Source organism: Oryctolagus cuniculus, chromosome 17, assembly GCF_964237555.1.
Source record: "Oryctolagus cuniculus chromosome 17, mOryCun1.1, whole genome shotgun sequence".
Classification (NCBI taxonomy): Eukaryota; Metazoa; Chordata; class Mammalia; order Lagomorpha; family Leporidae; genus Oryctolagus; species Oryctolagus cuniculus.
This window is the reverse complement of record NC_091448.1, coordinates 5284862-5309898: the sequence shown is the minus strand read 5'-3', so window position 1 is coordinate 5309898 and position 25037 is coordinate 5284862. Positions and strand designations below refer to the sequence as shown.

Genomic DNA, 25037 nt, shown 5'->3' with positions numbered 1-25037 from the left:
CAACGTGCCCTGGGACACCAGACTTCGTGCGTCGATTTCCTTGCCCTGCCTCGGGGGCTGCGCGGTCTTGGATGAGTGAGTCACAGTCTTGGTGTCCTTTCCAGGACACGGGGGAGAGCGCCAACCTCCTCAGGCTGCCGGGCTGGACGCATTTGCTGGGGCTGTGAGGGGTGGGGGCCGGCTTCACGTGTGAGGTGCAGAAGAGGTGCTGTTTCAGTCCAGTCGGGGAAGGAGGCATGGGGAGGGCAGCCGTGCAGCGCTGTAGTCCCACCGAGGGCCTGAGAGCTCTCCCAGCTGCCCTGTTGGGACAGAGCAAGGGCAGAGACAGACCACCTGGGCTGTTGCACTAAGCCGGGCAATAGATGGTGACGTGGACAAGGGTCGGAGCTGAGCAGATGAGGTGGTGAGAAGTGACTTGGGTTTGAAGCGTTTATTTGGGGCCTGATACTGCGGCGTAGCTGGGAAAGCTGCCACCTGCAGTGCCAGCTTCCCCTGCTGACCTGGTTCCAGTCCTGCTCGCTCCGCACCTGATCCAGCTTGGGAAACGCAGGCAGTGCTGGGCCTGTCACCCCGTGGGAAACCTGGAAGAAGCTCCTGCTTCGTCCTGGCCCAGCCCCGGGCTGTTGCGACCAGCTGGGCAGTGAACCAGGGGATGGATGATCTCTCTCTCTGTCTCTCTCTCTCTCTCTCTATGTCCTCTTTCAAATTGATAAATCTTCTAAAAAAAAAAAAACAAAAAAAAAAAACACCAAAATGTCTGTTTATTTGAAAGCCAGAGCAACAGAGGTCTCCCACCGCTGGTTTACAATAAAGAAATAAATTAAAAAAAAAACTCAAATAAATATGTGTAACATATACAAAGTAAAGCAACATTTAAGATGTATTTATTTGAAAGGCAGAGTAACTGGAGGGGAGAGCGAGCATGCGCATGTGAGCTCACATCCGCTGGCTCACTTCCCTAATGCCTACAGCAGCTGGCGCTGGTCCAGACTGAAGATAGGAGCCCAGAGCTGAATCGCTGTCCCACGTGGGTGGCAGGGGCCCAGGTGCCTGAGCCGTCTTCTGCCTTCCCAAAGGCATTGGGGAGCCGGATGGAAAGCAGAGTAGCCAAAACCAGAGCCTGCCTCCCCATGGGTGTGGGTGTCCCAGAGCACACCGCAGCTGCGCCGGCCGGTTCTCCAGAGGCCGCGAGTACTGACTTGGCGGGTTTTGTGCTGCTGCTCTCCGGGAATTCGGGGTTGGGTTCCTGTGAGCCTCTGCTCATTGTGTGTGTGTGTGTGTGTGTGTGTGTGCGCGCGCGACTTACATTTTTAAACATTATTTGAAAGGCAGAGTTACAGAGAGATCTTCCATCTTCTGGTTCATTGTCCAGATGGCCACAACAGCCAGCGCTGGGCTGGGCTAAAGCCAAGAGCCCACTCCGGTGGGTCTCCCACGTGGGTGGCAGGGGGCAAGCACTTCTGCTTTCCCAGGTGCGTTAACATGGAGCTGGATTGGGAGTGGGGCAGCCAGGCCTCCAATTGGCTGTGCCCACAGGGGATGCCAGTGTCACAGGTGGTACTCAACCCACAGTACCAGAGCACTGGCCCCCCCTTCGTCATGCTGTCATCAGTCGATGAATCTGTAACCTTGTTTTATGTGTCTAGTGTAATGACAGCTTATTTAACAGCTGGATTCATTGACTTGAACTTGGGGCCAAAAGCACATGGCTGAGCGCAGCTGGGCTGACCCCTCGCAGCCTTTCTGCACCTGAGAACGGGGCGGCCCTTCACTCCGCACTCAGGTGACAGAGCCTGGCACTGCGCTCCTCAGGCAGGCGCTCGGGCACAGTGAGGGCTGAACCTCAGCGGAGAGTGCGTCAGTGCTGCAAGTGGTTGGAGGTTCTGAGTAAGTCTGAGTGACAGGTCAGTTGACAAATACGGGATCTCAGTCTTGAGGCCCAACATGTAAGTGTGCGTAAACATATGAGCTGGAATGCTCGAGCCAGTGTTGATGCACTCTGGTACTCTGGTTTCTTACCTGCTTTCAAGAAGCTGTCACAGCCTGTTATGGGCTGCATCTGGGAGTTTGAAAGCCGCGGCTGAGGGGTCAGACTGTGGGACTGGGTGGGGTTGCTCCTAGCGGATGGAGCCATTGCTCTTTGCGGGTGGAAACCCAAGTGTCGGTGGAGGCACTGCCCCTGCTGCTGCTCATGACCCGGGCTCCTTCCAGGTGACCGTCTTGGTGCTGCAGGGCCGGCTGGACGAGGCCCGGCAGGTGCTGTCCAAGGAAGCGGATGCCAACCCCCCCTCTGCAGGCATGTGCCGCGTGCTGGGGGACCTCATGAGGACGATGCCCATTCTCAGCGTACGTGGGAGCAGCGTGCGGCTGGGTCACGGGAGGCGGCCCGTGAAGCTCAGGTGGGGTGGGACGACGTCTCACTCCGGTCTCTCTGCAGCCTGGCAACACGCAGACGCTGACGGAGCTGGAGCTGCGGTGGCAGCACTGGCATGAGGAGTGCGGGCGGCACCTCCAGGACGGCACGTTCGCCTCCAGCCCTCCCCTGGAGTCACTGTGCAAGGTCTGAAAGCAGTGGTCCAGGTCGGCTCCACCGGGCTTCCGGGGGGGGAGGGGGGGGGGAGGAGCGTTGTCCTCCTTGGACAGGGTGAGGCTTCCAGGCCGCAGCTGAAAGGTGGTGCCCAGACGAGACGGGGGCCGCAGCGGCTGCCCCTGCAGCGAGTCCAGGAAGGCGGCGTCTGTCTCCAGGTCATGCTGGGGGACGAGGCCGCCCTGCTGGCGCACAAGGACCTGCTGAGTAACTGGTACCACTTCCTGGTGACTCGGCTGCTGTACTCCAATCCCACGGTGAAACCCATCGACCTGCACTTCTACGCCCAGGTGAGTGAGCTTGGAGGGCCGAGGGAGGGGCCGGAGTCCTGCCGGGTCATTCCCAGCCTGTGGCCTGGTTAAACTGACCCCTCCCTCTGGGGGCCAGGAAGCCCCTTTCCTTCCACACTGTTTGAACTCCTCACCCTTCTCCAGGGCTCCCTAGACAGCAGCCCTCCCTGTCCTGGGTCTCTGCTTCCATCCCAGGGATGGAGGGGTCAGTGCCCCTCCCCACTCCCTTTTATGTGAAGTGATGAGGTTGTATTGGGGATGGGGCATCCTCAGAGTGGAAGGGACAGTGCCCATCACTGGACTGGGGAGAGTGAGGTTCATGATTGTCTGGGAGAATACACCTGGGCTGGCCAGCGGGCGGCTCCGCAGAGCTGAGAGCACCTCACTGCCTTTCACAGTCCAGCCTGGACCTGTTTCTGGGAGGGGAGAGCAGCCCGGAACCTCTGGACAACATCCTGATGGCCGCCTTTGAGTTTGACATCCACCAGGTGATCAAGGAGTGCAGGTGAGCCCCGCCCGGCGCCACTTCAGCTGCTGCTGCTGCTGCTGTTTGAAAAAAAAAGTTGATTGATTTACTCGGAAAGCAGTTAGAGCGCTTCCGTCTCTGGTTTCCTCCTCCCCAGTGGTTGTAAGGGCTGGGCTGGGCCAGGCCGAAGCCAGGAGCTTCCCGGTTCCCCACACGGGTGCAGAGGTCCAAGCACTTGCGCCATCCTCAGTGCTTTCTGAGACCGTAGCAGGAGCTGGATCAGAAGGGGAGCAGCCGGGACTCAAACTGGCACCCATAGGGGATGCCCGTGCTGCAGGCAGTGGCCGGCCCCAACTGGGTGCTTTATAAAGAACAGAAATGCATTTTCTCACAGTCCGGTAGCCAGGAAGTCCAAGATTCGTGTTTGTGTCCAGGTTGGGTGTTTGTGAGGGCTTCCAAGATAACGCCTTGCGTTCCATGTCCTGACGTAGAAGGGGAAGGGGCGAGGGGCCGAGCTTCCTCCCGCGAGCCCCTTTGTCAGGGAGCCTCACGCCCTTCAAGGGCGCCCTCATCACCCGACCCCGCTCAGGGCTCCACCTCTGAGCACCATCATGTGGGCCCGCCTGACCTGGAGGGAACCATTCAAACCGTAGCACCTGCTGCCCGCCTCAGCGGATGCAAGGGGACAGCACCTGCCCTCTGGAGGAGCGTGGGGGCTTTGCTGAGGCACGAAGGCCATTGTGTTTATAACCATCTCCTCAGGAACCCTTATTAAAACTAACACCGCATGAAATGTTTTGATGTTTAAAATCCAGAAAAGGCCAGCGAGCCTATTCCTTGGTACCCAGTGGACAGCCGCCTTTGGGTCGTACCGCAGTGTCACTGGTGAGTGCAGGGCGGCCAGGCTGCTGGTCTTGTGCTGGAATCTGCAGGGTTTCCAGCCCGCTCCCTGTCCCGTCATTGCACTGACACTTGAGTGTGTCGGAAAGGGAATGTCAGACACGCAACAGAGGTAGGACCTTCCTGGACTGTCCACACATACGAAGGCAAAAACACGTGCCGTGGGGCCAGCGCTGTGGCGCGGTTCCTGTCTCAGAGCAGGCTGGGAGGCAGCACCTGCTCAGGAAGAGGCAGACTCCGAGCCCGGCAGCCAGCGTCTCGGACGCCTGGGCCGAGGGCTGCGAGCGCAACTCTTCCCCGGGGGTGATGCCCGATGCGATGTCCCGTGGGGTTCGGGGGCCTCTGCTCCTCACGGGCGCTTTGCCGGCCCAGGACAGCGCGGGGCTTTCCCCTTCCCCAGGTCCTGTGCCCGGAGGCTTGCTCTGCCCACATCTGTTGTGTCTGAAACCCCAGATAGGCCTAGAGGAGCTGGTGGAACTTGCTCACTGCTGCAGCGGACGAGAGGTCTGGGAGGTTTTACTTAGAATTAGGGCGGGGATGCCCATAAAGTGGAATGTCAACGTGTGTCTTTGTTATTCTCGTTTGCTGCACACACATGCTCCCATTCCTGCCATCAGCCATGTGGGCCTATGAAAATATTGACAGAAAACTGCTCTGGCTTTCCCCAAGTTTACCACTATTTTCCTGAAGCCCTGGTTTCCTTTTTGCCAAAACAAGAGCTGGTGGCTGCAGGGAAGCGCTTACCACTGCCCAGCACTGCTTACAGTCTGGCGGAGCTCGGGAGCTCGACGCCTCGCCAGGTCATCGGCCACGCGCAGCTTTCTCTGCCGGCGCCTTTCTGCGCGGTGCCCGTCTCCAGGCGGCGTGAGCAGGAGGGCAGCTTTGGAGAGGGTTACGTGTTTGCTGAAATTCTCTGTGATTCGCTCCCAAGATGGCCACGACGACCTGGGCCGGGCAGGCCGAAGCCAGGAGCTTTAACCGTTCTCCCCCGTGGTGGAGGGCCATCCTCTGCTTTCCCAGACTTTGGCTTGGAGCCGGATGGGAAGCGGAGCAGCCAGGACAGGAGCTGGTGCCCACGTGCTGCGGCGGGCGTCACGGGTGGCCACTGACCGCTGTCCCGCAGCACCGGCGCTAAAGCTTCCTCGTTCTGACACTGAAGCTGCTCTCAGAATCGCAGGGCGTGTACGTGCAGATCCCGAATCTAACTGCTGGATCCAGAGTTGCTGGAGTCTGCACAGAGACCCTGGCACCACTCAGCCGTGCCCAGCCTCGATCACTTGAGCCCCCACCCTTAGTGCTTGGTGGGAGTCTTCCTTCTGCTGGGTCCCTCCCCAAATGGCCGCAACGGCCTAGACTGGGTCAGGCCAAAGCGAGGAACCAAAAACTCGGGTCACCCATGCGGGGGACAGGGCCCAGGCACCTGAGCCGCCAGGGCTGCCTGTCAGAACGTGTTGGTGGAAGCTGGCTGGGAAGCAGCAAGCCGGCACTAGCACTAGCACTCCAGTGTGGGGTGCGCGTCGCAGGTGGCGGCGTGGCCTGCCCCTCACACTTCAGAGGGGACTGTGTGTGCTGTGACGCGGTGCCACCATCAAGCTGACAGCATAGTGAGCACCTCAGTTGCCTCTTGTATGCGTGTATGCCTCTTGTATGTATGTATGAGAACATTCCGGGTGGGTTTCGCGTGTACGGTGCGTTACGAGCTGTGGGCCTTGGCCAGCATCTCCTCCCTGCCACCCGCCAGCCCCCGGCAGCCCCCGGCCCACTCAGTGTGTGTGTAGAGTCTGCGCCTAAATGTGATCGCAGCGATCTTCAGTGTCTGGCTCATTTCACTTAGTGTAACGTCCTTCTGGTCCATGCAGGCTGTCACACGTGGCTAAGTGTCCACTGTGTACCCACACACGTACACCTCATCCCTGCCAGCACAGCCGTGTCCACTGTGAAGGATTTTTCCCCTTTACACACATGCCAAGGAGGACTGCGGGGGGACATGTGGTAGTCTGGGGGTAGCTGGGCCTGTGCGGGTCTGACTGTTTGCCGTGAGGCCTCACCAGCGTGCACTGCCCGCAGCACACAGGCTCCCGGCTCCACACCCTCAGCAGCACCTGCTCTCGTGACTGCGGTAGTGGCCGTGCTGACAGGTGGGGGGGATAGCCCACCTGTGTTCCGAGGCAGGGACGTGGGGTTCCTGCCCACGCCTCGCTCCTGTGGGACGTGGCCTCTCCTGACTTTGCCTCCTGCCTGGTCTCAATCTGCAGCATCGCCCTGAGCAACTGGTGGTTCGTGGCCCACCTGACAGACCTGCTGGACCACTGCCGACTGCTGCAGTCACACAACCTCTAGTGAGTGGCTTCAGGCCCTCGGGGTGGGCGGGCGGAGTGACCAGAAGGGAAGCCGGGCTGAGGAGGGGCCCTGCACGGAGCAGGCCCAGAGTCTTGTCTGTCACGGTCCGTTGCAGTTTCGGTTCTAACATGAGGGAGTTCCTCCTGCTGGAATACGCCTCGGGACTGTTTGCCCACCACAGGTAGGCGGCTGGTCTGGGTGCCGTGGGGCTCGGGGGTCGAGGAGGGGCAGCCCACCTCGGAGCCGCAGGCAGAGCCGGGCCTGCCAGCCCAGCTCTGTCCCCGGGACCTTGCAGCCTGTGGCAGCTGGGCGTGGATTACTTCGACTGCTGCCCCGAGCTGGGTCGAGCTTCCTTGGAACTGCACATCGAGCGCATCCCCCTCAACACCGAGCAGAAGGCCCTGAAGGTGCTGCGGGTCTGCGAGCAGCGGCAGATGACGGAGCAAGGTGAGCGGCCCCTCCTCAGCTGTGCGGTGGGTGAGCCCGACACGGCCCGGGGCAGGGAGCCTGGCTCGAGGGGGAAGGGGAAGTGGTGTGGCTGGAGAACGCAGGTGCGCAAGCCCCCTCCCGCCCCCGCCCTGAGCCCCTGTGTTCCAGACCCAAGGCAAGCTAGGATTTTAAGCATCTGGTGGGGCTGAGAGGGGGTGTGTGTGTAGGGGCAGGAATAAATCTGAAGCCACACCCCCTCAGCCACTCCTGCTGGGGTTTGTGTACCCTGCTCAGAGCCAAGACACCACTTTGCAGACCTCAGGTTTCTGGTTCTGATGACCCAGCCTTTGGGTTCTAGGGAGGCTTTGGGAAGGCCCCCTGTCCCCACGGGGCTCAGGCATGCGATGACAGAGTTCGCCTTTGCCCTCTCCCTGCAAAGTTCGCAGCATTTGTAAGATCTTGGCCATGAAAGCTGTTCGCAACAACCGCCTGGGCTCCGCCCTCTCTTGGAGCATCCGTGCCAGAGACGCTGCCTTTGCCACGCTTGTGTCAGACAGGTGGGTTCAGCAGGCGCCGGCGCCCCAGGGGCGGGCCGAGGCTGGGTCCAGCGCTCTGACCTCCCTGGGCTGGGCGCTGCAGGTTCCTCAGGGATTACTGTGAGCGGGGCTGCTTTTCGGATTTGGACCTCATTGACAACCTGGGGCCGGCCATGATGCTCAGTGACCGCCTGACGTTCCTGGGTAAGTTGCTCCGAGTCGGGGTGCAAGTGGACAGCTGGGAGAGCGGCGGGTGGTGCTGGACTTCCCCGCGGGCTCCTTCCTGTTACGCCTAAACTCCACACCACACGGAGTCCTGCATGCCAGACTCTTCCAAAAATAGTACGAGGAATAAGGAGCCCCCATAATGTGTTACGCACGCTCAGTCCTCGGCGATTGGCCTCCTTTCTGTCAGTGCTGCAGTGTGGAGCCCTTGTTGATGGCAACACCTTCACGAAACCTAGTCTTTGCCCGGCGTTTTCTCATGGTCCAGGTGTGGCGTCTGGGGCAGGAATCCCAGCAGAGTGCTGTCCCCTCACGGGTGGTGTTGCTAACCACTCGGGGAGCAGAGCTTGGGATGATCCACACGTCCGCTCCTCCTGGCCGCCACCCTGGCTTCCGGTCCCTGGCTGCTGTGTGTGTGGTGCCCCCCATGAACCCCCAGGCAGACCTGTGGTCTGCACCGTGTTGATGCATGATGGGAGCCGCTCTGGGAAAATCTCCCTCCTTGTGGAGCGGCTCATGGGGGCAGGCTTCTCCCCTCGGTTAGGGCCAGACTCAGCTGGGGGGGAAGGTCACACGGGGAGCCTAGTGGAGTTTCCTGCTCCCCCCCCCCCCAGGGAAGTACCGGGAGTTCCACCGCCTCTACGGGGAGAAGCGCTTCGTGGAGGCCGCCTCCCTCCTGCTGTCCCTGATGACGTCTCAGATCGCGCCCCGCTCCTTCTGGATGACGCTGCTAACAGACGCCCTGCCCCTTCTGGAACAGAAACAGGTAAAGGTGGCGCCTGGAGACCTGCTCCGCCTCCTGAGCCCCTCGTCTGGCCGCGCCCGTGCCCGAGCCGCTTCCTGAGTGACCACGAGCACCCGCTGTGGGGTCCAGTGTTCACAGGAAGACAGCGACTCCCTTTGAAACGTAGCAGCTGTCACCAGCGACGCTCGCTCCAGCCCTGGAGTGAGGCTAGGAAGCTGCTCCCTCCTGGGCTCCGTCCTCGAAGCACCAGGGCCGTGCCAGGACCTGGCGTGTGCGGAAGCACCCTGGGGAGCAGCCGGGTGACGCAGCCTCTCCCCCCAGGTGATTTTCTCAGCAGAACAGACATACGAGCTGATGCGGTGCCTGGAGGACTTGACCTCAGGGAGGCCAGCGCGCGCAGAGCCTGATGCCCAGCGACTGGAGGTAATGTCCACTTCCCTCCCTGTGCCAACATGGGGGTGACTCCAGAGGAGTCATTGGAATGTCCCCCCCCCCAAGTTTTTGAGTTGGACAGTGAGAGAGATGAGGAGAAAGGTCTTCCTTCCATTGGTTCACCCCCCAAATGGCTGCTACAGCCGGCCCACTGTGCCGATCCGAAGCCGGGAGCCAAGTGCGTCTGGTCTCCCATGGGGTGCAGGGCCCAAGCACCTGGGCCATCCTCCACTGTACTCCCTGGCCACAGCAGAGAGCTGGCCTGGAAGAGGGGCAACCGGGACAGAATCGGGCACCCCGACCGGGACTAGAACCCGGTGTGCCGACGCTGCAAGGCGGAGGATTAGCCTAGTGAGCCGCAGCGCCGGCCCGGAATGTTTGCCCTGGCGGTCCCCCGAGTGCCGGAAGCTGCTGTCCCTCCCTTTGGGAGGCTGTGAGCAGCACGTCTGCTGAGCCTCATGCTGGCTCTGCTCTGTAGGAGGACGACGTGGAGACCACCAAAGTGGAGATGCTGAGACTCGCTCTGGCTCGAAACCTGGCTCGGGCCATTGTGAGAGAAGGCTCCCTGGGAGGGTCCTGAGGCCGTGTGCATGGACTTCTAAAGGAATAAATGCTTTCCTTTGCAAATACAAGGCATGTTCTTGCAGAGGCGGGCCAGGGAGTTTTTAGTCTAGGTTTCCTCTGAACCTGAGGAAAACGCTAGTTCTGTATTCTCTTCCATGTGGAACTCTCTCCCCGTCTCCTCAGGGAAGACACCCCAAGTTAAGTTTCCTAAAAAGCAGCGGCGAGGAACGTCTGCCTTTGGAGCAGACACCAATGACGTCAGCGTAGGCTGTATTAGGATGCACACGTGGCGGCTACCCCGCCCTGCTCGGCCTGACGCCGGATGTGGATTCCAGGGAGGGTGGGGATGCTTTTATTGCACATGCAGCAGGGCTGACCTGTCCAGTACACGAAGCAGTGATTCACCAGTGGGGTGACACTCGTGAACAATTTAATGTCCGCTTCCGCGTGGATCTGGGTGCTCCCAGGGCCGCGGCCAGTCTCTGGGAAGCTGTGCTCGGGCAGCAGTGACACCTGCTTGCTGAAGCCGGCGAGGGGGTGCGGCAGGGGTCAGGGAGGGGGGCTCCTCACCCAGGAGGGCCTTTCCCGAGCCGCCACAGCAGCTGGGGGTTCTGTGTCCTCTCTCCTGGCCAGACGGCACTGAGGTGGCGAGCACGAGTGACCCTGCCCTCAGGAGCCAGAGCACGGTCAGTCTCGGGGCCGTGGAGAGGCCTAGGTCTAGTGCAATGCGACCTGAGGTCTCCTGTGTCCAACCCTGGGCGCCACGGCGCATGCCACTGGTGGGATGAGGGGAGGCCAAAGCAGACGCGGGTGGGAACCGTTCTCCCCTGAGAGGCTTCGCGGGGAGGGGAGCAGTTTAGTTCATGCCAAGCAAGAGGTAGTGAGTAGGATGGCCCGTGCCCGCGCAGGAGGCACGCTTCCCACACAATCGAGTTCCTGTTTCTGGGGGAGGGGCGACACCATGTCCTCCACTACACTGGCTCTGGGTTCTGCTGTGATGTCCGTGGGACACAGCCGGCCACCACCACCAGGGACACGGTGCACGGCGCGCCACCTGGTGGCTGTCCCTGGATGCTGCTGCCCACAGGAGACCGGCCTGGAAGTCACACAGCTCCCCCTCCCAGGAGGGGCAGGGGAACCTGCCTGCAGGGAAGTGCCTTCACAGTCTGACCTTTGAGACCCTCCCTGGGACGGTGGGGAGGGCCGTGAAAAGGGGGAAACCTGCTCCAAACCCAGGACAGCCGTGCCCGCCCTCACGTGTATGGCCACTTTGAGTCACACAGGTAGATAAAACAGGTCCTTTTAGGAGCCCCAGGAGGACAGATCAGCAGCAGCTTGGCTCCCAGCAGTGGCCCAAGGCCCCTGGTCGCGGCGACAAGCTGTCCCCAGGGTGAGCAGAGCCCAGACCAGGCCCTCCCGTCCTGGGCAGCCCGCCTGGCTTCCAAGTGGAGAAGCAGCGTCCTCTGTGGTCATAGGTTCCCCCACTGCTCCACAGGAGGGAACTGGTCGACCTCGCCCACCTCCGTGCTCAGCTGTTCCCCGAGGGTGAACATCAGCCTGTAGCGAAGCCGCACCTTCTCCTAGGACAGAGGGCACGGGTGAGCTCTCTCCCAGGGGAAGGCCTCTCCCTTGACAGTCCTGGTCCGTGGAACCCCTGGGGTGTCCCCTGCCCACCTTGAGAGGGTTGGCCAGCAGCATGACCTGGGTGATGGCTGCAGGGGGCTGGACGGGGCTGAAGGGGGAGAGCTCTGTTCCAGAGGGCGGCTGCAGCTTCACTTTCATCGACTGGGGAGTGAGAAAAGCTGGTGAGGGGAGCTGGCAGGTGCCCGCTGGAACCAGGTTGCTCCCAGTGGACACACTGCCACCTGCTGGCCGGAGGGTCTCACTGCAGGGGGTTCAGTAGAGCGGGGTACCTTGGGCACGGCAGCCTGCAGGACGATGCTCTTGACCGGCAGGGGAGCTGTGTTCAGCATGGACACCACCACCACCAGCACGTCAGGCCGTCCAGGGGGGCATTCCTTGGCAAAGTGGAAGAGGATGCGGAAGCCATTTTTATCATAGGCTGTCACGGGAAGGGCACTGCCTGCAAGAGGGCACGCGGGTGTGAAGGAAGAGCTGCAGGTGCCAGGCAGGGAGGGGCCACACCGGCCCCCGCAGACGGCTCGGTCTGCCAACCTCCACAGGAGCGCCTGCACAACCCCCACTCCCTCCCCCGCTCGAGCCCCAGCACCTACTAGGCTTGATGGATTCCAGGGGCACATGGACGCTGGCCAGGGAGAGCTCGGGCACTTTCACAGGGCTGCCTGGCCCCGTGGAGAAAGGCGGGAGCGGCCTGGCTGGAGTGCTGGTGGGGACCGGAGCGGGGGCAGCAGCCTTGGAGGGAAAGCAGGAACTGGGTTTCGCCAGGCCCGAGGTCCTGGGAGACAAAGGGCAGGAGGTGAGAGCAGCCGCAGCCTCACCACACGGGCCTTCCAGCCTGGCCTCTGGTTCTGCCGTAAGCAGACCCGACCTTCGGCACCCCCACCTCTTCTCCCATTCATTTTACACTTTGGCCTCCTCCAACAGCTGATCGAGGGCATCCAGGTGGTGCAGGGCGCTGTCCCGGGGAGCTACGCCTTGGTACTCGGGGGCTTGGGGCTCAGCCTTTAGAGCCAAAGCTGGGTCCAGTCCAGTAGCGAATAAGAAGCCTGCGCTGGGGGTAGGAGCGCGGGCCGGGACCACAGGAGCTGGGAAGGGAGAGCTGGCGGTGGGGACCGAGGGCTGGAGCAGCGGCCCCTCGGGGGAGCAGCAGGCGCCAGTGGCCGGCCTAGGGCTGAAGAAGTCCAGGTCGCACCGTTCACTCTGTGGGCAAGGGAAAAGGGCTGGAGGGCCAGCGGCAGGGGCCCAGCTCCCCTCTCCAGCCCTGCCAGTCCTCCAGCGCCAAGGCCAGAGAAGCCCCTGGGGCCACCACGTTCCCAGTCAAGAAGGTGCTGGAGGGCGGAGCCAGCACAGCCTCTGGCTGACTGCAGCAGGGACGGGTTGGGAGGAGGACGCCGGGCGTGGGGGTGCTCGAGCCCTCAGGGAGGTCCCTGTGGCTTCCCTACCTGGAACAGGTGCCACTGGCTTCTCCCAGCTGACTCTCTGGGAGGCACACTGGGCGCTGGGTCAGCGAGGCCTGAGGACAGAAGGAAGTGCTGCCAGAGGCGGCTCTGGGTTCGGGCGGCCCCGGGTTCGGGCGGCCCCAGACCTCATCTGGCTAAGGAAGGGTCACGTGACCCCACCGGGTAAAGGCGTGGAGAGGCGTCCAGGCAGCCACCGGAAGGGACAGGATCCCTTTCAGTCATCACTGGAGGGTCAGGGGGTCCCCAGGAGAGGGAGCAGAGCATCACGGTCCATGGCCTGAGAAGACTGCCCTGTGGTCTTCAGGGACACTGACCGTGACTGCCCCTGCCCCGCCTCCCACCCACGAGCCCCGCAGGCAGCTCTGGCCTGTGCCAGGATCCAGAGGGACCTACCCAGGCAGAGCAGCTCCTCGTCCAGCAACGAGAGGGCATTGCTGGTGCTGCTGGGCCCCGAGGGGGCCTCGGCGTGGCTGGAGGAGCGGCTTCGCAGGGGCGCCGAGGTCTGGGGGGGCGGAGGGAGGACGGGGATATCCGAGGAGGGCGGGGCAGGTGCCAGGGCTACCGCTGGGGAGGCACTGTTTGGTGTCTCCAACTCAGCGAGGTCGATGAGTGTGCCTTGGTTGCTGGAGAGGCTGTTTCCTGACGAGGCAAGGGTGGGAGGACAGGCAGGAATGACGGGTCAGACCTGGAGGCGGAAGCTAGGGCTCCAACTGCGGGCCTGAGCCAGGGCACGCTAAGGGCAGGCAGGACATGCGCACTGTGTCTCCTGGGCTCAAGCTGGCGGACAGCCCTCAGGCCCCACAGGAATGCACACGGACCCCCGCACCTACAGCTCGGCAGGGAGTGGGGGCTCAGGACGGGAGCCGGACAGGTACCTTCGCTGTCAGGCAGGGTTGAGACGGCCACCTCCCCGTTGATGGCCTGTCCCTCCATAACTCTTTTGTAAGAGCTGATGACGCGGGAGAGGTTGTCACTGGCCTGCAGGATGTCGCCTAGAGTGGACGAGAGAGACTCCTGACTCCCGGCTGTGACGACAGAACTCCTAGTCCTGCCGACTCTGCTTCCCACTCACCCAGGCTGTTGTCGTTGTCCTCTGTCTCGCTGGCCAGTTTAAACAACGTGCGCCTCTTGTTCTCACACCGATCGAACAGCTCCTGGAAGAGACCAGACGTCCACATCCCAGAGGCCCGCGGCCGTCACCGGGTCGGTGCTCACGCCCAGCAAGCGAGGGGCGTCCCCAGGTGCCAGGGTCAGTCACTGCCAGCGCTGGGACCACAGCACAGGCCCGGTGCCAGCTGCTAGCACACCATGTCCCCAAGGCATCGGCACAGCCGCAAGGGCCTCCGGGCTGGCTTGGCCACCGCGTCAGGGGCCTGGGGAAGCTCCGACGGACGGCCCGAGGCCGTCAGGACAGTTGGCGGGGAGTGCGGGGGCGGGCGGGGCCCGGCCGGGGCCGACCTTCATGAGCTCCCGGTCGCCGTCCGAGGAGTCCTCGTGGCTGTAGTGCAGCAGCATCTCCTGCAGCAGCTTCACGTTGTTGCTCACCTCCTCCAGGGCGTGCAGGCGCTCCGTGGCCTTCCGCACCCGCGCCTCGTCCTGCGCACCGAGACCCAGAGCGCGCTCAGGGGGCCGCCTCCCTGCCCCCTGACGGGCCCGAGGCCTCGCCAGCTGCTTCCTGGGACCACAGGCCTCAAGCCTAACGCAGTTAGCAGCCCCAGCCCCCCACTGCACGCCCGGGAGCTCGGTCCCTCCAGGTGAGGGCTGGCGGCAGGAGAACGAGGCGGGCCTCACGTCTGGGGGACTGTCCCCGGGCCCCGGGCGCACTCACTTCCTTCACCATGGACTTGATGAGCTTGTTGGCCTCTTGCAGGTCATCTGGATTTTTGCTTCTCAGTAGCTTGGCTAAGAGCTGGAAGAGGGAGATTAAAGGTGAAGACAGGTAGCACCCTCCCTCTCCGGAGGCCAGGGAAACCCCCACCCCAGCACGTACTGTACCTTGGACTTCTCCTCATCATCAAAAACAGGGTTTCTGGGACGAGGTGGTGGGGAGGGGATCAGCGTCCTGTCCACGGGGACGGGTGGGTCGCACTGCACGATGCCTGAAAGGGGGTGCGGGGGGCACAGTGCGCTCAGGCTTGGGCACCGGTCACCCTCCTCAGGCCAGAGGGCCACGTCCGTGACAGCCTGCAGCTGGGAGCCGGGGAGGAGCTCACCACCCATCACCCCGCCGACGTGCCAGCTGGCTCTGCCCCGAGGACAAACGCTGTTCCGTGCAGGAAGAGGAAGGGAGGCACTCGGGGGCCCAGCACCCCCTGGGCAGCCGAGGCGAGGACACGTACCCTGCCTCTTCAGCATCTGGTAGGCATCCTTGACCTTGGCCTCCTCCGGCAGGGCCAGCGTCCAGCTGTACAGCAGCTCGACGACCTTGGACTTCACTTTCTCAGACACCCTGTCCCCCAGGTACTGAGAGGCAGAAGGGAATGGGAGAACCTGGTAACCGCAGTTGGGAGGCCCAGAGAACCGCCTGGTCTCCTCCCGGCAATGACGTAGCTGCCCACAAGCCTACTCAAAGCCAGCGGGGCCGGGGTGCAGAGCCCAGCGCCCCATATCGGAGCCCCGGCTGGAGTCCCAGCCACGGAGCCCCCGAGCCAGCTCCCTCCGAACGTGCTCAGGAGGCAGCAGAGGGCGGCACAGGTTCTCGGGTTCCTGCCCACCACGCAGGGACCCAGACGGAGGGCCTGAGCCAGTGGGTGGGAGATGTCTCTCTCTCACTCTGCCTTTCAAGTAGATGAAAATAAATAACGTTAGAAAACCCCAGCAGGTGTCGCGGCACACGAGACAGGTGGCATGGCTGCAGCCACCGGATAGTCTGCTGCCGGGAGGGGCCGGGACGCGGCCACTGTTTCTGTGCACGGCTTGGCCGAAGCGTTCCGAACGCTTGCTTCAACTGGGTGCCCTGAGCACACAACAGGTGGTGGTCCCCGCTACAGTGCCAGGAGCCCGAGGTCCCTCGCTCTGCCAGCACCCCCTGGGCCTGCACCCAGCCTCTGCGGTGTCACCTCTCACATTCAGGCTGGGGGCCCACCAGAGAAGGCTGCCTGGTCCTGTGGCCTGTTTGGTCAGCCTGTTCCCTCCAGGGCCTAGCTCTGCAAGGACAGGGCACAGGGTCTCAGCTGCATGGACAGGAGAGCGAGCAGGACGGGAGACAGGAGACCCACCCGGGTCCCGCTGCTGACTGACCTTTGGGGAGACGACTTTGATTAACTCATTCAGAAAACGGAACTTCCCCACTTCGTTATGGAATCTCCTCCCACAGTTCTTCATGCACGCCTCCAGTACCTGCGGCCACAGAGGGGCTCCGTGAGGGCTGGCTCTGGGCCGGGACCGGACCGGACAGCAGTGAGCGGGTGCTCCTGGGGAGGCAGCGGGGCGAGCCGTGCCTCCGCCAGCACAGCGCAGCGCGACTCACTCACCCCCCGCAGCCCAACCCCGCGCGGAGGACAAATGGCCACAGCTGGGCGCGCTGGGTACGCTGCGTGGTGTCTCCCTCAAGGACTGTGCGTGCATCTTGTACACAGGAAACAGGCCCGGGGGCAGGGCCCACACGCCCCGACTGGCGCAACACTGTTCCTCCTCCTGCCCTTCATTTACTTCCCCACCTCCTGTCCTGTGCCTTGAGCACCTGCACAGCTTGGGGGGGGGGTGCACCTCCCAGAGCCCCCCCGCGGCTCCCGGGTGCTAAGGCAGGGTCACAGCCGGGGGCTGACAGCACCCCTGCCTTCATGTGCCTGGGGCCAGCAGCACCCTGCCCTCTGCCCTCTGGCAAGACAGACACCTGCAGCGCCAGCCCAATGTCCCGAGACAGAAGTCAGCGCTGGGAATCGCTGCAAGGCCTTGGCTTCGCAGCGGCCACGACAGAGGGTCCTGGCAGCACTCAGCTCTGCTCTCGTCTTCCCGGGGCTCAGAGGGAGTGAGGGGAGCACCTGGACCCGCAGCTCAGCTGCTCTCTGGCTTGGGGGAACCAGAGGCCCCCGAGCAGCACGCACATCCCGAGCGGAACCCCCTCCCTCTGGCCCCGCCGCAGCCAGCTGGCGTCTCTCGGAGACCAAGCCGCTGCCCTGGGCTCCGACCCTCAGCAGCACCCCTGCCCGTGGGCTCACGTGGCCCTGCGGCACACGCGGTGGACTGGCCAGCTGAACGTGTTCTAGACGTACGTGGTCTGTCCAGGCCTTTCTGATGTCTGGGCCTGAGTACTACCGAGAGCCCACAGAGGCACGAGGAAGGGCCCGGGCAGGCGAAGACGCATGGATCTCATCTCTGGAGGGCGCGGACCTACCGTCAGGGCCTGGACCGCCTCCCATTCCTGCGGAGACTGGATCTTGTGGGCAAGCAGTCGGACGGCGATCTGTGGCCTGGGGGACAAGCAGACCCCACTGTTAGTACCCGGATGCTGGGCCTCTTGGCACGCCAGTGGCCAGTCTTTCACCTTGCCAGCCAGCTCTCACCCTTCAAGCTCTTTGTTGATCTGATCACAGAAGCCAATGATGTATTCCCAGTCCTCCTGGCGGTTGGAAGGATTGGTGGCTTTATCTTAGGACAGAACAAAGAGGTCAAGTGTTACGGAAGCAAGGAGGACGAAACGCAAAGTTTTAGCCACAATTTTTAGGCAAAGTTTTAGTTTGCTTCCAGGGGCCGGTGTTGGAGCGTAGCGGGTAAAGCCACCTCCTGTGATGCGGGCTTCGCATATGGGTGCCGGTCTGCGTCCCAGCTGCTCTACTACCGACCCAGCTCCGTCAGCGGCCTGGGAGAGCAGTGCAAGATGGCCCGAGTGCTTTGGCCCCTGACACCATGTGGGCGTCCCAGATGCAGCTGCTGGCTTGGGCCTGGCCAAGGCCTAGCTGTTGCGGCCACCTGGGGAGTGAGCCAGAGGACAGAAGATCGACCTCTCTCTCTGTAACTCTTACTTTCAAATTAAAAAAAAAAAAAAAAATCCTAATTTCTTCTCTAACTCAAGGCAAATGTCCAGTTTTGTGAAAGTTACAGCTGAAAATGAAACATTCTCAGCCACATGGAACTTGATCAGGATCAATGGGAAAACACAGACACAGGTGACAGGTTCACTCACAAACCACCTAACGATGCTTTAGGCAAAGACGGAAGGCACATACAACAGAGGTCCCGTCCCCTAAGAGTCTACGGCCGGGGCCAGCGCTGTGGCATAGCGGGTAAAGCCCCAGCCTGCAGTGCTGGCATCCCATATGGGCGCCAGTTCAAGTCCCGGCTGCTCCACTTCCGACGCAGCTCCCTGCTGTGGCCTGGGAGAGCAGTAGAAGATGGCCCAAGGCCTTAGGCCCCTGCACCCGTGTGGGAGACCCGGAAGAAGCTCCTGGCTCCTGGCTTCAGCCTGGCTCAGCTCTGGCCGTTGCGGCCATCTGGGGAGTGGACAGCGGATGGAAGACCACTCGCTCGTGCTCTCTCTCTGCCTCTCTGTAACTCTGCCTTTCAAATAAAGAAATAAATATTTAAAAATAAAGAGTCTACGGCGAGGGATGCTGAAGCAGTCCTGGGCGTGAGTCCACTCCAGGATGTCAGCTGCCTGGCCTCACGTTTCTCAGACACACCGCTGTTGTTTGGCTATGACTGTATGCACACAGAAAGACCCAAGTAGGGACAGCAGGAACCCAGGGACAGCCTAGGCCCAGTGCTGTGGTGCAAAGGGCTAAGCTGCTGCTTGTGACACCGGCATCCCATAATGAGTTCCCATATGAGCACTGGTTCTAGCCCCCGCTGCTCCACTTATTTATTTGAAAGTCAGAGTTAGAAAGAGAAAGAGGGGAGAGAGATCTGCCATCTGCTGGTTCATTCCCCAGATGGCTGCAAACAGCTAAGGCTGGGCCGGGCCAAAGCCAGGAGCCAGGAGCCTCTTCTGAGTCTCCCACGTGGGGAGCAGGGGCACAAACACTTGAGCCATCCTCCATTGCTTTTCCCAGACCATTAGCAGGGAACTGATGGGAGGTGGAGCAGCCAGGCCTCAAGCCGGCACCCATGTGGGACGCTGGTGTTGTAGGCGGCGGCTTCACCCGCTGTGCCACACTCCTGACGCAGTGGAAGACGCCCCAGTGTTTGGGCCTCTGCACCCACGTGGGAGACCAAACGGGATCCTGGCTCAGCCCTGGTGGCCGCAGGTGCTTGGTGAGTGAGCCAGCAGACGAAGTTCTCTCTCAAGTGAGTAAATCTTTAAAAAACAAAGTGTCAGGCAGCATCCTGGTGCAGCAGGGGAAGCTGCTGTCTTGGTTACTGGCACAGCGTGAGCGTCGGTTTGAGTCCTGGCTGCTCCACTTCCAGTGCACTCCCTGTTTACGCAGCTGGAAAAGCAGTGAAGGAGTGAACAGTGGACAGCCTCTCTCGGTCTCTACCTCTGTCTTCCAAATAATGAAATCTGTTAAAGTATTTCCTAGACAAACTGGAGTCAGGCTGGACATTAGGGGACTTTTTCTGCCCAGGGCCAGCTGGATATTTATAACATCACTGCGGGCCATACAGATCAATCAACTTAAAAATCAGCCTGCTATAGCCTCACTGAATTTTGAGTCCCACATGCGGCTACCTTGGTGGGGCCAGACCAAACCAGTCTGCAAGACTTCCGATGGCCCCTGGGCCAAAGGTTCCTCATCAGCAGGATATACAAAAAACACACAAACTCACACATGCTCTACAAAGAGATTTTTCAGGACGCAACTTTCCTGGTGCGTTAACGCCTGTGAAGTTGCAGCACGGCTCATCACTGCAGGCCTCAGCTGTGCAGACCCTTCAGGCCATCCGGGCTGTCCGTCTCACCCTGGACTGCAAAACAGGACCCTGGCTTCCCTGGCTTCGTACCAGCACCACGCTTTGTTCTGTTCTGAGAGGCAGACAGAGCCCCCACTGCTGGCTCACTCCCAGCGCCCGCAGTGGGTAGCTGGTCTACGGCTGGGTGAGGGGAAACTCGGTCCCAGCCTCCCACTTGGGTGGCAAGAACCCGATCAGCAGAGCCATCACTACGGCCTCCTGGGGTCTGCATCGGCAGAAGCTGGAGTCAGGAGCCAGAGAGCGAACCCAGACGCTCCACTAGGAGTCTCGGGAGTCTCTCACCCGCTACGCGACACCGGCCCAGAGACACAGGAGGCTAAACGCCCCTTCCCGTGGCCTCAAGTTCAGACGGCCTCCACAGTCAAGTGAGAGGCAAACGCTGGGAAGGTATCAGAGGGTCACCGAAGGCTTACAACCCAGGTGCTCGGGGTCGGTACCGCAGCGTAGCAGCTGAAGCCACTGCCCGTGGTGCTGGCATCCCATGTGGGTACCAGTTCGGGTCCCGGCTGCTCCACTTCTGACCCAGCTTCTGCTAATGCGCCTGGGAAAGCTGCAAAGGTTGGCCCAAGTCCTTGGGCCCCTGCACCCACGTGGGAGACCCGGAAGAAGCTCCTGGCTCCTGGCTCCTGGCTCCGGATCGGCCCAGCTCCGGCTGTTGCGGCCATCTGAGGATGGAAGAGTTCTTCCTCTAACTCTGCCTTTCAAATGAATGAATAAAGCTTTTTTACAAAAGAAAGAAGTCCAGGTGCTAACAGTTCTCTGACGCGTGGTTCGGGGCCTCCTCCGCTGCCCAGCACCTGTGCTTTCAGAGGGTGGCCCAGCTGAGGGCTGCGCCGCGCGGGCCCGTCTGGTTGGGGTCGCAGTCCACCTCCTGCAGAGAACGCTCGGGCTGTTTGCTAAATGTCCTGCCTGAGCTTGGGAAGACAGCAAAGTTGCAGATGGCACATCCTCTGAAACACTCACGCACAGGCTAAGAGCAGATGACAGAGCCCCCGCTGACCAGGCGTGCTGTTACAAGCTCCTGGGTTCTGGTTCTCACGACCACCGGTGTTTTCCTAACTTGAAAAAACACTAGCTGGCCAGGGTCGTGGCACAGTGGGTTAAGCCGCTGCTCGCAATGCGGCCATCCCACGGTTCGAGCCCTGGCCCCTATGCTTAGCTCCCGCCTGGGAGGCAGCAGAGGGCCCCACCTCCCTCGTGGGGACCCTGACGGAGCTCCTGACTCCTGGCTGCAGCCTGGCCCAGGCCCAGCTCTTGCAGCGTCTGGGGCGTGACCCAGGGGTGGAAGATCTCCCCCTGCCCCTCCCTTCTCTGTTGCTCTCTGCCTTCAGAGAATGTGGTCCAAATGAACCAGAAAGAAACCAGCTGAGCGCCCAGACCTAACTGGGCCCGCAGTGCCTCTGCTGGAACAGAGCTCTGGGGCTCCGAGCAGAACCCGCCCCGCGGCACAGGGAGGCGCTAGGGGCCCGTGGGAGCCGCGACCCGGGCGGGGCTGCGCCTGCCTGGCTGCAAAAGGGCTGCTTCTGAGGGGTTAGGGTCCTGGTGAGAGGAAGGTGTGTGTCCCATCCTGAAGGAGAATTAGCAAGCGCCCTGAGCAGGGAGATTCCTGCAGCGGGGAGGCCATTCGGAAAGCAACGCCCGGCAACCCCGCCGGCAGCGCCGCGCGAGCTCCCGGCTCCCCCTCCCGCCGGTGTTGGCGCCTCCACAGCCGAGCCCCATCGTGAGATACTGAACGCTTTCACGGGACACCGGCACGCTGCAGGCCACACAGGAGGGTCTGAGGAGCCTGACCGCCCCGGCGCATCCTGAGAACAGCGCCCGTACTGCCCCCACGGGACAGGCAACGGGGACACTCGCCCGCCGCCCGCCAGGCGCTTCTGCTTCCACAAAACCCCCGCCTCCTTTCCTCTGTGGCAGCTGCCCTGGAATCTCGCTCCTCCCCCCGAGTCCCCGGGAGCCCCGCGCACACAGCAGAGCCCTGCCTCGCTCCACTCCCGCCGGTCTCCTGCGCTCTGCGGCCGGCTCCCCGCCCCGCCGGGGGCTGGAAGGAGCCTCGGGGGCCGCCGGCTCTCTCGGAGCCCGCCACCCTCCTTCAGCGGGGCCACAGGCGATGCGGCGCAGACCCCGCCCCCTCGGGGCTCCGCTCCGACTCCGGGCTCCAGCCTCCCTCTGGTCCTGTGCTTCCAGACCTCCTGCTCGCGTTTTCTGCTCAATTCCTCTCCAGGGGAGCCCAAAATGGCAGGCAGGGACAGGAACGGCACCGACGCCCCCGTTCTGACAGGCAGGTGACTCAGAAAGCGAGCAGACCCGAGGACGGGCTGCAAAGGGAGCCGAGGGCCCCCGCCCGTCTCTGCGCACACGCAGGCCAGACCCCGCAGGGGCCGCGGCAAAGCACAAGCAGAGAGACCGTGCGGGAGGCTGACAGTGAGGAAGTGTGACGTGGCGCAGAAGTGAGTCAAAGAGCGAGCTCCACTCCTTCCCGACTTCCCGCTCTAGCAGGAGCCACTCCAAGAGCAGGCGTCGGGCCTAGTGGTTCGTCTTGACGTAGCAGGGGAAGCCGCCACCTGCCACACCAGCATCCCTGTGGGCGCTGGTTCTTGTCCCGGCTGCTCCACTTCCCATGCAGCGCTATGCTAACGGCCTGGGAAAAGCAGAAGATGGCACCCACGTGGGACACCTGGAGGAAGCTCCTGGCTTGTCTGACCCAGCCCGGGCCATTACAGTCGCCTGCGGAGTGAACCAGCGGATGGGAGACCCATCTCTTCAATGATTAAAAAAAAAAAGACGTCCGAGTCCCACACTGGACTGCCCGAGTCTGACACTGACTCTGGTCCCAGCTGCCCGCTAGCACACACCCGGTGAACCTGCTTCCTCACCACCACTGTGGGAGGCTGGACTGAGCTCCTGACCCTGGCTGCAGCGGAGGGAGAGCCAGAGAGACCTTCATCTACCGGTTGACTCCCCAAACGGCCACGACAGGCAGGCTGAAGCAGGAGGGGCACAGGGTCTCCCACGTGGGTGGCGGGGCCCAAGCAGCTGGGCCATCACCTGTGGCTTTCCCAGGCGCGGCAGCAAGGCCTCAAAGGCACCCAGCGACGGAGGCGGCCCGAGCCCCGGCCCCACCTGACTTCTGAGCGCTCCCGCGCCCCAGCCCCAGCCCCAGGCTGGAAAGGACCCCTTTTCTCCTGACCCACCCCCACCAGTCCTGAAGCCCTTGCCGTGCGCCCACTTGCGTCCCGAGCTCTACTCTAAGCCGCCCCCCTAAAACACGTGCCCTCCTGATGGGAGGGAGGGCCACCGTCCTGCAGCCGCGATCCCAGCTTGGCCGGCCGCCGCCTCTGCTGCTGTCTGGTCCCCGCCGCAGCGCCAACCAGGCTTCCTTGGGCAGCTTCCCCAGCCTCTGAGGCCGCCTCCTCCAGAGCCCTCTCCCGCCCCTGGTCCCCCTCCCTGAGGAAAGGATCCGCATCCCCGCACTTCCCCTGCCTGCACCCGAGGGAAGGCAGCCGACCCCTCCCGGAGCAGGTGCTTGTCACACTGACGGACAGACGGAGGGCGGGCTTAGAGGGCTGAGGTCATCAGGAGGCGCCGCAGGGAGAGGCATCTGAGGCATTTAGCTCAGCAAGGGGAGAAGGGCTCCTGGGAAGGGGCGGGGCGTGGGGGGCGGGCGTGGGGGCCAGCACTGGGCCTGAGGAGCGCAAGTGCCCAAGTGCCCGGCTAGGAGCAGAATGCAGAACTGATCGCGCTGGCCCTGGGCCAAGGGGAAGCTGCTGCAATAACCCGGGCGAGCAGGGGAAGCGAGGCCCCAGGCAGCGGTCCATTGTTACCACGGTTCCCGGTTCCCGGGAGCGCCGAGGGCGGGCAGAGGGCGGGGCTGGAAGCAACCCCAACACAGCTGGGGACAACACTCCGCAGGCCGGTCTCACCTGTAGCCCCTACAGCTACCATGGACACTGCCTCACACTGAGCTGAGGGCTCCTGCCTCAGAACAAGACCCCACCTACCCACTACACCCTGCATGTAACCCATCTACACCCTGCATGTAACCCATCTACCCCCACCCTGCATGTAACTCATCTACCCCCCACCCTGCATGTAACTCATCTACCCCCACCCTGCATGTAACTCATCTACCCCCACCCTGCATGTAACTCATCTACCCCGACCCTGCATGTAACTCCACCCACCGGCTACACTCCGCCCATCAGCACCTGCGAACTCAGCTAACCCCACCGCGGGTACATCCAGGTGGGTGGGTTCCCCGCAACGGCTGGGGCTGTGCCAGGCTGAAGCCAGGAGGGGAACTCACTCTGGGTCTTCCACCCCGCAGGGACCCCCACCCCCGAAAACCATCACCTGCTGCCTCCCGGGGCGCGCACCAGCACGAAGCAGCAATCCGGGGCCGAGCCAACACACACCCACGCGCCTCAGGACAGACGGGGCCAAGAGGCACCTTACCCAGGGCACCAAAGGCGCCCTCGCAAACGAACCTAAAGAAGCGAGCCGCGCGAGCAGCTCCGGGCCTCGGCGGCCGCGCGCACCTGCGGGTTTCACGTGTCTTCCAACCGGTCTCTCCCTTTCTGCTGCTGCAAGCCTGGGTCAACCTCCCCAGGAGGGAGGGCTTCCGATACGGAAGATCGGGCCATCGGAGAAAGCGGCGTGGGCTCCAAGGACCCAGACGACCCCACACACGGCAGCACTCAGCCCACCTCCCGTCTGCTGCTGCCCCAGAGGCCGCCACGGGCTCCAGCCCACCGCCCCAGCTCCCTCCTGGCGGTTCCTGCAGCGCCGCGGGGCCCACGGCTCCAGGCCGCCTCAGCCGCACCCATCTCCTTGCAGCGTCGGTGCGGGGGCGGCCAGGGGTCCCCGACACCAATTCGGCCGTGTGCAGCCACTCTGGGAGAAAGGCCTCTGGCAGCGCTCTCTCTGCAAAAAGCAAAACTCTCGTCCCTTCAAGCACTCGGCCCGGGCGAAGGAGTCACCTCCGAGGAGCACACGGTCACAGCCCGGAGGCTGCAGCACTCGCCACTCCGCGAAGCTTCAGGCCCAAGCCGGAGGGGGACCCGGGGGACCCGGAGCCCAGGCCCGGCGCGGCCCCACCGCCCGCTCCCAAAGCGCCATGCACGGAGGACCCGGCTGTCGCTCTGCTCGAAGCCGCGGCCCGGCAGCCGCGCGCGGGAGCGGGAGGACTCGCCGCAGCCCAGGCAGTGCGGGGCGGCCGGGCGGGGAGGGGCGTGATCGCGGGATGCTCGCGGCGGGATGGCGGCCAGGCGCGAGCTGCCAGGCGGCGCCGCCGCGGGGCCAGGGGAGGGGTCGCGGGATGAGGACAGGGACGGCTCGGCGGCTCGAGGACAGGGCCCAGGAGGCCGCGGGTACTCACTCAGCCAAGACTCCAAGCTCTCTCCTTCCGCCTCCGCCATATTGCAGGCGCCCGGGGCGGCCCCGCCGCCCTAAGTCTCGCGAGAGGCCGCGCGAGCCGCGCGGGGCGGGGCCTGCATGGGGGCCTGAGAGGCGCGAGCGGCGACCCCGGCGGCAGTGCCGGGCCGCCGCTGATTTCGAGAGGACGAGTTTCCTGG

The 25037-nt window shown here is 62.8% G+C and overlaps 2 protein-coding genes across 11 annotated transcripts in view; one reads left to right on the top strand and one right to left on the bottom strand.

Moving 5' to 3' along the window:
- Positions 1–9577, top strand: part of NUP85 (nucleoporin 85) — a 34709-nt gene extending 25132 nt beyond the window's left edge. For 7 of the 8 annotated variants that reach the window (XM_051838395.2, XM_070060320.1, XM_002722945.5 and 4 more), the window contains 12 exons: positions 2212–2346; positions 2438–2560; positions 2746–2877; positions 3276–3382; positions 6499–6582; positions 6699–6764; positions 6879–7030; positions 7452–7569; positions 7652–7752; positions 8388–8539; positions 8840–8941; positions 9429–9577. In XM_051838395.2, the coding sequence (XP_051694355.1) occupies positions 2212–2346; positions 2438–2560; positions 2746–2877; positions 3276–3382; positions 6499–6582; positions 6699–6764; positions 6879–7030; positions 7452–7569; positions 7652–7752; positions 8388–8539; positions 8840–8941; positions 9429–9530 (1374 nt within the window). In that variant the 3' untranslated portion in view covers positions 9531–9577. Of the gene's footprint in view, positions 1–2211; positions 2347–2437; positions 2561–2745; positions 2878–3275; positions 3383–6498; positions 6583–6698; positions 6765–6878; positions 7031–7451; positions 7570–7651; positions 7753–8387; positions 8540–8839; positions 9358–9404 lie in introns of all 8 variants that reach the window. The other variant, XR_011383358.1, reaches the window with a different exon arrangement.
- A 266-nt stretch (positions 9578–9843) lies between these two features.
- GGA3 (golgi associated, gamma adaptin ear containing, ARF binding protein 3) lies at positions 9844–24979 on the bottom strand. 3 transcript variants are annotated; one of them, XR_011383357.1, is made up of 17 exons: positions 24842–24979; positions 17121–17205; positions 16952–17027; positions 15856–15954; positions 14955–15078; positions 14611–14714; positions 14444–14524; positions 14074–14211; positions 13688–13769; positions 13491–13607; positions 13009–13254; positions 12598–12668; positions 12060–12355; positions 11749–11930; positions 11428–11532; positions 11189–11299; positions 9844–11094 (listed from the first exon to the last, which is right to left on the bottom strand). XR_011383357.1 is itself a non-coding variant. In XM_002722943.5 (17 exons), exons 1-17 carry the CDS (start codon positions 24879–24881, stop codon positions 10984–10986), a joined length of 2133 nt encoding a protein of 710 aa, XP_002722989.2. In that variant the 5' UTR covers positions 24882–24979; the 3' UTR covers positions 9844–10983. The 3 variants fall into 3 exon arrangements, 2 of the variants coding, with proteins under 2 accessions (XP_002722989.2, XP_069916420.1); XM_002722943.5 differs by having other exon boundaries at positions 11428–11597; XM_070060319.1 differs by lacking the exon at positions 24842–24979 and adding an exon at positions 23952–23970 and having other exon boundaries at positions 11428–11597.
- Between the last annotated feature and the right edge of the window lie 58 nt (positions 24980–25037).